General features: G+C 50.3%; 1 protein-coding gene across 5 annotated transcripts in view; it reads right to left on the bottom strand.

Moving 5' to 3' along the window:
* Nucleotides 1-12,776, bottom strand: part of BIN1 (bridging integrator 1) — a 151,125-nt gene that overhangs the window by 22,981 nt on the left and 115,368 nt on the right. For 4 of the 5 annotated variants that reach the window (XM_075001305.1, XM_075001308.1, XM_075001307.1 and 1 more), the window contains exons 10-11: nt 12,677-12,721; nt 4,486-4,636 (exon numbers count right to left, since the gene is read on the bottom strand). In XM_075001305.1, coding sequence (XP_074857406.1) covers nt 4,486-4,636; nt 12,677-12,721 — 196 coding nt within the window. The remainder of the gene's footprint in view (nt 1-4,485; nt 4,637-12,676; nt 12,722-12,776) is intronic. The other variant, XM_075001306.1, reaches the window with a different exon arrangement.

Consider the following 12,776-nt stretch of genomic DNA (forward strand, 5'->3'; position numbering starts at 1 on the left):
CCCAGCTTCACCAGCATGTAACACTACTGACACCACTGATGTCACAAGAGTCAGTGGTAGCAATCCAGAGGCAGGCTGGGGGCTCACAATGTGCCTCTGTCCATATCCATTCTCCTCCCTCGCGTCACAGTGGGTGCCTTGGTTTCGGTGCCGCATGCGCTATTCTTTGAATGCGACGAGAACATGCTACAGGGCAGCAAACCAGTTCAGACAGTGTTTGAATTTCCCTTTGCCCCAGATATTCAAGATCAAACTGAACCGTCCGAGGAGATGTTGATGGACTGGGAAAAACAGTTTAACGTACAATACAGTGGAGATTTCCAGCACTGTAACAGCGCTTTGAAACCCATAACACTTTCTCTGTGGAAAAGGCGTTATGCACAATAATCTTTTTCATCTTACCTAGGAAGGTAGGGGATTATTATCCCCAATTTGCAGACAGGGAAAACTGAGGCAGAGAAGAGAGCATGGGACTTGACAGAAGACAGATGTCTATCAGTGTCAGAGCTGGGATTAGAACCCAGCAGGTCCTAGCTCTGAGGCCTGTGCTTTCCCCACTAGGCTACATTCCTCACCCTCAACTACATGAACGGGCACCCTACCAGAGGCACTTTTTGGTAGCTCATGGAAGACAGCTGGGGCAGATAAGCCCTCTGGAAAGCTGGCAATGTGCCTATGAGATTCCATACGTCTTCTCCACTGCAGCTGGCAGCAGGCACCTGGGGGAAGGATCAGTGGTGATGGAAGTGGCACTCTTACTGCCAGAACTCAGCTGCGCAGAAGCACCTAAATGCCACAGCAATGGCCTCTCCCCGCATCTCATGAGCCCAGCCAGATACACAAGGCACTAGAAGCCTGCTGGGAAAGACTCTTCTCATAACAGTGCAGTGAAAGGTTGCTGCACACTAGAGGCTCTGGGTACTAATCCAGAGCCCGCTACTGACTCCTGTGAACGTTGCTCCTTGCCAATACAGCGATCCTCTGAATCATTCATGGAGCGGCTGGGTGGGAAAGGACAGCCTTACAATGGGCTGAAGGAAATAGAATACCCTCTGGCCCAGCGTTCCAGCTCCACCCCAGACAGGATCCCCCATGTCCCTTTCTTCAGATCAAGAGAGACCATCAGAAGGACCTCACTGCCTGGAAAGTAAGTTACATCCCAGCCCCAACCCTGGGTACTCATCTAGGACATTGAGCTGTAGCAGCGCAAGTTCATCAGAGCCCCACTGACTTTAGTGGTCTCTCTCCAGGTGGAAAGCAGAACAGCTGCGAGCCCAATTCCGGCCCGTGTGGTTTCATGACTCAGTGACCTCCTAAGGTCTCTTCCAGCCCTGAGATTCCATGATTCTGTGAGGCCCATTGGTTATGAGGTCCAGGATCATCCTCCCAGAGGCATTCAGGAGCATGGAGACATGCTGGAAGTTGCTTCTTTAGGAGGCTAGACGCAGGCAGCTGGTCAGACGAGTAGCAGGAAATAGCTGTTTTGCCAAGATCCTCCAAGGTATTTAAGTCTCTAAAACAGCATCCATGGTCTCTCCTTTCCTGTCTGTTCAGCACGCCCACGCTGCTTTTGTTAGCATACGCGGGGGCACACTGAGGACACAGCCAAGGTATTTCACATCCCTGTTTCTTTTCACGCAGGGCTCATCACCCGGACTGAGTCACTTACCCAGCAACTTGTCATCCTTGTTCACCCCATTACAAAGCTGCCTGTTAAATGCTCATAGCGGAGGGAGCAGCTTTCCTGCTTTCTAGCTGGCATGGTCACATGCTCTGGGTGTTTCCCCATGCTAGCAGACAGGGATTTGGAGGCCTACCCAAGACCTACCAGTGTCATTTCTCCCTTCAGTTGCTTGCAAATCCCTGAGTGTCTCCCAAGCTTCTGGAACCAGCTCCCTCTCTTGTGCTTGACACACCGACCCGAAAAGTCACACAGACCACGCACTGCCCATTTCTGCACACCTCAGGGAAGCAACCTGCGAGCTACTCGTGCACTGAAAAACGGCTGCCAGCAGAGGGCACCATCCACAGCAGTAAGGCCCATCTTGGGCCATTCCAGCAGCAGGTACAGCCCGGCCGCCTAAATACCGTGGGAACCAGGATTAGAGGATCCCACTGGCACCTGCCCCAAATCAGGTAACCAGAGAATGGGTGGCAGAGCTCTTACGGCCTGTCGCCCGGAGCGCCTGGGGCTCCCACTGTCTGCTGGAAGGCGGCTGGGAGTTTTGTGAAGACAGATAATGAAGGCTCCATTAACGAGGTTCTTCCATACTTCACTTGCTTAACCCAGACCAATCTGCCCCCCTCGCTGCCGCTGCAGCCAGCCAGGGCAGCGGCCACAGAATTGCAAGGCTGGGGAGGGAGAAAACCAGGGCAGCACTGGCTCTCAACTCATTGGAAACACACTTCAGGGGTGATGGGGGCAGACGGCACGTGTGGGTGAGGCTCCTGAGCCGTCCAGGGCAGCAGTGGGGTGGGGGTGATGCAGGGAGAATGGAGGCGGGTTATTCGGAAGTACTGCTCCAACTCACACACAGCCCCGGCTCTCGGTTCCAACCTGGAGCTCTGGGGCAGCTGACAAGAGACCAGAAGTTGAGAGCCAAATCTGTGGAGTCCTTCTAAGTGATCTGCCTTTGGTCAGACCAGGGGCTGGAGTAGCACGTGGGAGAGAGGTTTTGGATGCAGGGATGAGGACAGTTAGTGGAACTCCATTCTCCCATGCCGCCATGGGACCCCATTAGCCCCGGTCACTCAGGCTGCCTTGCGGGGCAAGGGGACCGTATCGTCAGGACAACGGCCGAGACTTGTGCCCTTTCAGTGCCCTACTGCATCACAGCCCCATCAGACCTCAGCATCTTCTTGAAACCGTGAGGGGAGATCCCATGGCCTTACCTCTCCAACGCCGACCATCAAAACGGACACTGAGCGTCTCACCACTTCAACGGATGACTCAGTGTAACAGCTGTGGGCCTTTCTGCATGCCGACATCCTTGGCTGCTCCTGGGAATTAACCATTCACCACCCACAGCCCTGGAGTTAGCTGCTTTGGTTCGGTTTTAAGGTTTCTTTGCTGTTCCGTTATTGCTCCAGCTTTGTTTTCCTGTGCCAAGAATGCCACCAAGAACACTTGATTCCTGACTAAACACCCCAGAACACAGCGACACAGCACACTCCTTGACTGCAGCAGAAGTGGGATTTTCAGGCCTCCAGTGTTATATCTCCGGCCAACATTTGCACAGGGACGGCCCAGCAGTAAGCGCCAACAGGTCCCTGGCCAGGGAGAAGAAACCAGAAGCAAGGGGAGCTGAGGAAGGTCAGAGAGGAAAGAGGGGAGTTTTCTAGTAGGGCTTAAAGTGCTGCTAGGCCCCAGCATATCTCAAAGGGCCCTGAAAGACCACAAAAGGGCTTTCAAGAAGCAGTGCCCGTCTCCCTGCCCCTGTCATCCAAGATCCCCATGGAGAAATGAATAAAACTGAAGGAGAGACAAAATGAGAGGCTATCCCAAAGTGGACCTGCACCCTGATCAGAAAGCAGGACTCCACCTCGCCTGGACTTCTGGGAAGCTCTGCTCTGTCTCCATCTCAGCTTATCACTGACTGGACATTTGCTCTCCAGTTACAACACTATTAGGCAAGAGCCAGTGAGAACAAGGTCCCCTACAAGATCACCTACTAGACCACCCCTGAATTTGGCCAGCTGGGTTTATTCTGCATTTTCCAGACGCCCCCTCCTTTTATTCCTTCTTATCTGGGGATAGGAGAGCGCTGCAAGAGATTTCATTGTCTTTAAAGCACTGGAATAAAAATCAATCCCATCAGATGAGAATCCAGCTTCAGCGACACTGCAACCGTCAAAGTCTGGTGGCAGGCGTTGCCAAGAGAGATCAATGGTTCAGCTTGTCCAGTATCCTGTCTCCAACGCTGCCATAGAAGATATGAGATTCCCCATAAGGGACAAGCTTCTTCCTGGCCTCCATCAGTGGGCACGCATGAGGATTTATCACCCTGATTGTTCGCCATGTGTGATGTAATTGTGAATGTCCTCCTTGTGAAAAATCAGTCTCTGATCCTTTTTTAAATATGGCTCAGCTATTGGTTTGGCAATATCCTACAGCAATGAGTTCCAAGGGTTAATTATGTGCACCATACAGAACAAACATACCTGAGTTCTGACCTTCACCCTCTCCGAATGGTCATACAAACACCCTGGCAGAAGGGTATTATTTGGTCTCCTCAGGAGCAGATATTGCATAGAAAAGGAATTTCAGGGCTTGTTTAGCACACAGTATAGTACAGAGATCGAGAGGGAGCAACTCATCTTAATAGCACGTGTCATACAAGGCCACTCCATAAGATGGAGAGCACACACCTTTGCATATGCTCAATATCTACCAGAAACTTAAGAGATGGTCTTGTGTGGCCCTCTGAGCCTTTGGCAATCATGATTCCCATTGCCAGGGCCAGGTTAACCTCTCAAGGACACTACCTGAGATGGTGATTTAGGGATGCCAGCCCCAGGCGTTTCCAGAGAGGATGGTTCCAGCTCATGGTTGACAGTCTTGATCTCAGGGCTGGTGATGGGGGAGCCATCAGGCGGAGGCGAGGGGCTTTTGTTTGCTTTCGCTGGGGCACTGTCACTGCAGGAGAGAAGGAAAAGGAGAGTGAGAACTGGCCGCAAAATGAATTGGTCTGATTGGACGTTCAATCAGATCCAATCGGAGTCTCAATTCTCTCCCCGCTTCAGCACCCACACATGCAATCAAAAGATGCTCATCCCAGTACCAGGCAGAGTTTATAAGCATCTGAGCAGCTTCTTGCTGAGCCATCCTCATGTCTGTCCGCGGTAGGACCTCATGCAGATCACGATATAGTCACCTACGTTCCTACCTCGCATGCACGTGGATGCCCTGAGGGCTGGACCGGTCTCGCATATACACGGGAAATCTTAATTCTGGCATGAACCATCATGGAGCCTTTGGCTTTGCAACTTGCATTGCACCCTTTCGTCAGAGGATTGGTACGTCACGTCCTAGCTTTTAACAAACACGCACTTCAACAAAACCCAAAACTCCATGCTGTGGCATTCTGCTGGCCGCCAGGGAGATGGCTGCGCCACACGGACCTCTGCCGCTTGAGCTAACCAACTAATGAACAGCAGTAGCAGGACGTCCTCCTCCGTGAGGTGAGGAGCAGCACGAGACCCTTTGCCAGGCGGTTCTGACAGGAGAAGAATGGCGAGGCTTGGGAATCTCAGGTTCCTTCCCAGGCTCTCGAGGACAGTGTGTCCTAGTGGATATAGACTTGTCTGCTTTCCCCAAGCTCAACCCCTTCTTCCCGGTTGCCGCCAAACTGTTCATGTTCTAGTACAGTTTGTTCCCCAGCCTGGTTTCCAGTCCCATTCTCCACACACATCTAGTCCATCTCCCCTCCTCAGTTCCTTCCCAGTTTCCTTGCCCAGCCAGTCCTAACTTCCAGACAAACCATCCCTGCTACAGGGTCCCACCATCACTTCCAGGCCCAGTTATTCCCCCGTTTCCAACCCTAGTACTCCTTAGCTCCTTGCCCATACAGAGTTCCCCCTTCCTGGCTTCACACTCTACCTGTCCCTCTCCCTCTCCAAGATCAGTGTCCCCGGGGGGCTCTTTATCAGATCTCAGTCTCAGCCCCAACTCATGGACTCTCAGCTTGCTACCCCAACTACTTCCCCCACCTCCCAGTCTCTTCTCCAACTCCCAGTTTTCCTCCTCCACCCACCAGCTTCCAGTCTCCTCCCCTGACTGGTAAAGCAACACATTCCTTCCTCACCTTGTACTTGGAAACAGCTGAACCTATTCAGCTGAAGTTATCAAAACCCATCAGCTCGAGGCGGACACTTGCTGTGGAAAAGTTCAGCCCCGACAGTTAAACCTTGGCAAGGTTATAAGCAACCAAAAACAGGGCTCTGCAATGGGAAGTGTCAGGCAACCTGATAAGGGGGAAGTACAGCCAGCCCCAGATATAATGAGAGATCGAATACAGCAGTGGTAGGAGGCAGCCCCTCAGAGTGAGGGCTAGCAGACAGAGCGTGCAGGGCAAAGGAAAGGCATTGCTCTCCTTAACCTTTGATGATCAGACAAGAAGCAATGGGTTTAAAATTGTGGATATTTAAGAGCAGGTTAGATTAACGTCTATCCAGGATCCGATCCCATTGTTTTGACAGAAAGCCAACGAACACAGCTGCTGCTCGGTTACGATCTATCAGGGATGATCTAAACGGTGCCTGCTCCTGTCGTGAGGGCAGGGGACTGGATTCCACCTCTCAGGGTCCCTTCCAGTTCTACTATTCTCTGATTCTATCCCCCTCTGCTGTGGCATGAACAATACATCCTGAGGACAGGCCCCCAGGTCCAGAACACAGAATCACAGGGCTGGAAGGGACCTCAGGAGGTCATCTAGTCCAGCCCCCTGCTTCAAACAGGATCAAGCCCCACTAAGTCATCCCAGCCAGGACCTTGTCCAGCTGGACTTAACCTCAAGGGATGGAGAATCCACCACCTACCCCTCTAGGCAATGCATTCCAATTCTTCACCACCCTCCTGGTGAAGTAGTTTTTCCTAATATCTAACCTGCACTTCTCCCTCTTCAACTTCTGACCATTACTCCTTGTTCTGCCATCTGACACCACTGAGAACAGTTTCTCACCCTCCTCTTTACAGCTCCCCTTCAGGAAGTTGAAGGCTGCTATTAAATCACCTCTAAGTCTTCTCTTCTGTAAACAAATCCCTCAGCCTCCAGACACTTAATCATTTTTGTTGCCCTTTGCTGAACCTGCTCCAGCAAATCCACATCCTTTTTATACTGGGAGGCCCAAAACTGGACACAATATTCGGCACTGGTGGGGCCACATCTTGAATAAAGAGGAATAACTACTTCTCTAGATGTGCTCGAAATGCTCCTCCTAATACACCCTAGCATGCCACTAGCCTTCTTGGCTACAAGGGCACACTGTTTACTCATATCCAGTCTTTCATCCACCATAACCCCTAGGTCCCTTTCCATCATACTGCTGCTGAGCCAGTCGGTCCCCAGCCTGTAACAATGCTTGGGATTCTTTCGCCCCAGGTGCAGGACTCTACACTTCTCCTTGTTGAACCGCATCAGATTTCTTCTGGCCCAGTCCTCCAATTTATCCAGGTCCCTCTGGATTCTCTCTCTATCCTCCAACAAATCTACCTCTCCCCCTAGTTGTGTGTCTTCCGCAAACTTGCTGAGGGTGCAATCCAGTCCCTCATCCAGGTCATTAATAAAGATGTTGAATAACACCGGCCCCAGAACCGAGCCTTGCGGCACTCTGCTTGAAACAGACCGCCATCCAGATATTGAGCCATTGACCATGTTGGGCCCGACCATCAAGCCAGCTTTCTATCCATCTTATAGTCCAAGGATCCAATCCATATTTCCTTAACTTATGGACAAGAATGTTGTGGGAGACCGTATCAAAAGCCTTGCTCAAGTCAAGGTATTTCACATCCACTGACTTCCCCATGTCCACAGAGCCTGTTACCTTGTCATAGAAGCTAATCAGATTGGTCAGGCAGAACTTGCCCCTGGTGAATCCACGTTGGTTACTTTCGATCACTTTCCCCTCTTCCAAGTGCTCCAAAACGGATTCCTTGAGGATTCCCTCCATTATTTTCCCAGGGATTGAGGGAAGGCTGATGGGTCTATAGTTCCCTGGATTGTCCTCCTTTCCTTTTTTAAAGATGGGCACTACGTTTGCCTTCTTCCAGTCATCTGGAATCTCCCCTGATCTCCAAGAGTCTTCAAGGATAATGGCCAAAGGTTCAGCAATGACCTCTGCCAATTTCCTCAGTACCCTGGGGTGCATTGAATCCAGACCCATGGACTTGCGCACACCTAGTTTTTCTAGATAGCTCAGAACTTGTTCCTTCCACACAGATGGCTGCCCTCCCCCTCCCCATACTGCATTGTCTAGGACCGTCATGCAGAAATTGACTTTGTCCATGAAGACTGGAGACTAAAAAAGCACTGACTATTTCAGCTTTTCCTGCATCATCTGGCACTAGGTTACCTCCCTCGTCCAGTAATGGCCCCACACCTTCTCTGATAACCTGTTTGTTGTTCACATGCCTGTAGAAACTAAAACCAGATGGGACTCAGAACCTCAATCCTCACCCCTCCCCCTGCCCCCCCTGGGGCTCAGCACCCCTCATATGCAGACTCACTTGAAATCAACAATGTTCCACGGTACCCATGTTCTGGTAGTTATTGGCAAACCGCAGCATTTAGATGTTCTCACCAACAGAGGATGCACTTTAGTCTCATGCTTGAACACACACAGTCTTGGGACACAGTGGAGGAAGAGGCATTTAAAAGACTCCCCTCCATTCAAAACAAGCACCAGCCTCTGAAGCATCATGCCTCATTCCCCGACCACACAGACACTGCCTGGGAAGCAGTCACTCCAGGCTCTCATGCGGATTGGAAGTTTAATGACATTCACACCAGCAGCACGACGACAAGATGCAGAAAAACAAAAGCCAATTAGAACAGCTTTCTGTGATGAAAGTTCTCACCCCATGAGAATAGAAAATGGGGGTGTCCGATTGATCCCCAACTTCTCCCACACCTGAATACCCCCCCCAGCCTCTCTTGGAATACCACCCTGTAATTACAGGTCGAACCTCTCTAATCTGGAACTCTCTCACCTGGCAACCTCCATAATCTGGCATGATTTTAGTCAGCTGGATGACCTCTTACGGGTGGGGCCAAGTTTCTCACAGTCCCATAAAGTTTGTTTCCAGACACCAGTCCTGGCTCTCAGTGTTCTATGCCGCTATTTAGCTCAAATTTACCCCTACATGCCTTTTAAGAGCCCAGTAAGCAGTGGAAGTGTTGGTAAGGTACGAGACAATATTGACCTCCCATGACCCAACAAATTCTCTCATCTGGCACTGGTCATGTCCCAAGGGTGCCAGATTAGGGAGGTTTAACCTGTACCATATTTCAGGACCCACTGCCATAATAGCGGAAGCAGGTAAAATGTCCTTTTACAAGTAGGATAGGGTGGGCTTTTAATAAAAAAAAAAAAAAAAAAAAGACTGAGGTAGTTTGCAGGAAGACACCAAATGCTATAAGCAAGCTTTGTTTTAGCCTTTTGGGAGGCAAAAAAGTGTGCCTGAATTCCCAGTATAAATAGGGGTTAACCAATGTCATTTTATTTTTCAGTAGCAGGGAAAACTCTCTCTCCCCTGTGGGATTTGTGGGATATGAGGATAAAAATGAAAGAAACGTAGCAACACAGAGCAGGGGCAGGTATCATGAGGCGGAACAGGAAGGGGATTAAAATATAATCCCCCACAGGGCCAGGTAAACCCATCCCATTCCACCCTTCCCAGCTATGCTACTCCAGAAATCACCAGCAGGGGGCAGTGTTGGAGAAGCTTTGCCTATCGTTTTCATATAAGCCCGTCAACTTCACCATCATCAATAACCGTGGGCTCAACGCCCGTTGGTGTCTGGTACTTCTCTCACCATTTCTTTCCATCTTTCCCTGTCCAGTGCGGAGTGGCTCAGTTTCTGTAGACTAGCGCCGCACCAATCTACTATATCGTCTACCCATTCTCTGTGGGGTCTGCCCTCCTATTCGAACCGTCCATTATGCCGAATACCAGGGTCTTGACTTTTCGTTCATCATTCATTCTGCAATATAAGCCCATGCGTTTATGCAAATTACCCCATAAACCCTTGCACGTGGCATACGCAGATAGGAAGCAGTCGATATCAAGACACTTCTGTTCTATGCCGTGAGAAGTATTTTTGCAAAGCAGTCCCTGAAATGCTAAGCAAAGATAAGGAAGGAACAAACCAGCAAGTTTGGGAACTAGGACAAACTGAGGGGGTTGGATTTTAGTGATGTGTAACCTGTTAAGTCATCATATAATTAACAGTGAATGAAATGTGTAACATCAGGAGCACCTCTCTGTAAAGCAAACATAACGCATCACAAGGCAGCTTCCTGGAAATTGGTATCACACTGAACCTGTTTCCTGTACTTTATTCTTCCTGGCTTGCAGCAATAGACTTGACTGACATTGGCTATTTGGTGCATTATAAAATATGTTTGACTATCCTTTGGTCTTGAACAATTAACTGAACACTATCAACTCAAGCGAATTAACATAATCCAAAACGACCCTTATAGTGCTGGTGAGATTCAAAGCCCCTTGTATCCCCTCCTCCTTGCACTGACTATTTGAAACACCAGCATTTGCAGATAAGCACTACTGCAATGCTGGTATGGAAGAGGGAAAGCCAGCTGTGCCACTGTTTATTCCCAGCCCTATCATCCCTCTGCAAATCCCCCACATAGGAGGAGAGGTGAGGATCAGGTGGCACCTGTTAGCCAAAAGTAATTTACTCATTAGAACCACAACACACCCACGTCAGGGGAATTGCAAGAGAAGCACTAACATGCTCAGATGTCCAAGGATGCAAGATGAGTGACAGAGCACAGGGGTCCCAACACATGCACTGGTGCTTGCAAATTTCCCAGCATTCCACTCCCACCAGCTCCACCCAGGTACCGTCAAAGCCCTGGTGTTTTAACCCAGGGTCAGCTGGGCCTCCTCTGAGCAGAGCAAGGGGATGCTGTGGTTAGAACTCTAGCAGCTGGTCTGTGACAGAGCTCACACCATTGCAGTGTTGGTGCAGGGAAGGGAAATCTGCTGAGATGCTAGACGTTATGCATCCAGAGCCACAGTGTGAGAGATCATCTGGGTAAAGCTATTGAGGTTTCCTGTTACTGATGCTCTGGGGCTAGCGGACAGCAGCAAGAACAGACATTTATCTTGAACAAATCTTAACCTTTTAGTTCCCAAATAAAAGACTTAAGAGAGTAAAGGCGATTGTGTCTTACTCTTCCCCTCTCGCCTGAAGGCCTCTAAAGCACCTTCTAAAAATCATAATTTCCTCAACTTCCCCGTGAGAAGCATCTTTATATCCATTTTACAGAGGAGTAAAACTGAAGCCAAGAGAGCCTGAAGACATGCAGCACATCTCTACAAGCACTGGGCTAGAAGGCAGGAGGCACCCAACCCCTTGACCGAACCACGACACAGCACTACCTCTTAGGAGCTAGCCGGGCTTAGAATTATTTTTTCTGAACAGTGCTGGCAGAAGGAGTCAGCACAGTGTGCAAGGACACCCCAGGTACCAAATCCTACTACACAATTATGCAGCTATTCTCTGCTCTGCCCTTTCTTCTGCACTCGATCTTGGGGGACCACCTGTTCCATTTTGGCTGGGATGGCCCCTTTATAACCTGGCCGACCCAACTTTTTTTGGCACAAAAAGGGCATGGGAGCAAGGGGCAGTGCCAGTCCGATCAAGTGGGGGAAGGGGAGGCAGAACTCAGACAGGGGACAAGCAGTGCTCGAGTGAGCAGTAACGCCAGCCTCAGTCTCACTAGGAGGGCATACAGGGCTCTGGGGAGCCACTCAGGACAGCCCCATGTGGGTGGAAGAAGACTCAGAAATATAGTCACCCTAAATCAGTCTCTCTCATGCCTTCTTTTACATACGCACTTAACAACCAGGCTGGCCAAAGTGCGTGTGTGGGGGCGGAAGGGGGTTACCCCTCAGCCTAGTGACTCAAAGGGGCCCCAGGCTCTTCAAATTGCCACCAGAGCCCAAGGCGGTGAATGCCCGTCAGTGCTGAAGGGCCAACAGGGAAGGCCAGCCCTCAGCCCCGCCCCCTTCCAGGGACACAGACAGATGCCTCCCCGCACTCCCTTGCCCAGGGCCTGCGGTCTGTAGACCTCCCTGATAATAACCTAATCCCTGTTCAGATGGTAGAAGGGTCACAGCAATTTATCTTCTCTCACACAGGCAGTAAATCAGAACATACAGTAAACTTCTGACTTACGTGTAGGTTGTACTCCCAGGCAACCACGTGTTAGTCGAATTTTGCACAAGTCGGGGGAGCCAGGAAAATGATCAGGGCAGCGCTGGTTAGTTTCCTGGCTCCTGGGACTGGCAGGGAGCTGTGACCCAGGTGGCAGCCTGGTTCCCAAGACTGGCGGGGAGTTCTGAACCAGGCTGCCGCCTGGTTCCCAGCTCCCTGCCACTCACGACTTCGACTCATGTTAATGCAAGTAACATTCAAGCCAAAATTGTTTAAACAGGCATTTTACTGTACTCAGAAGGAAAAGCTCCATCTTGGGGAAGTGAGGCCCTTTTCATAGTCAAAGTTGCAGCCATTTCAATAAGCTTTAAAACAAACCACCCTTTTAGCAAAAGCGGATCAACCCTGAACCCAGACAGAGCCTGGGTGTCCAAGTAGTCATGGAGTCAGATTTCAAGGCCAGAAAGGACCTTCATGTCATCCTGGTACCTCCACATTATCCAGACAACCTCCAGCCTGTCCCAGGACAGCAACCCCTCCCCACACAGTCAAACTGAGATGAAGAACCAAAAAGGGTGCCGGGATTCAAACCAGGAATAAAAAACAGTTAGGATTAGTCAGACGTGCAGAGACCTCCGAGGATTCCAGGACCCAGAAACACGCTAAGTCGTGCACAGAACTCCAGGTCTCTAGTTAACACACCCCAGGCTGTTAGCACATGGCCTTATATTCCACTCCGACGCATCTCATGATGCTGCTCTGCATACCGGTACCTGCTCATCCTTTTCCTCAGCTTGGAGAAGAGTTTAGTTTTCTTTCTGAGGGGGACAGCACACAACAATTTCTGTTACCAGCTGGCACAGCTACAGGGGA

Source organism: Carettochelys insculpta, chromosome 8, assembly GCF_033958435.1.
Source record: "Carettochelys insculpta isolate YL-2023 chromosome 8, ASM3395843v1, whole genome shotgun sequence".
In the NCBI taxonomy this organism is placed as follows: Eukaryota; Metazoa; Chordata; order Testudines; family Carettochelyidae; genus Carettochelys; species Carettochelys insculpta.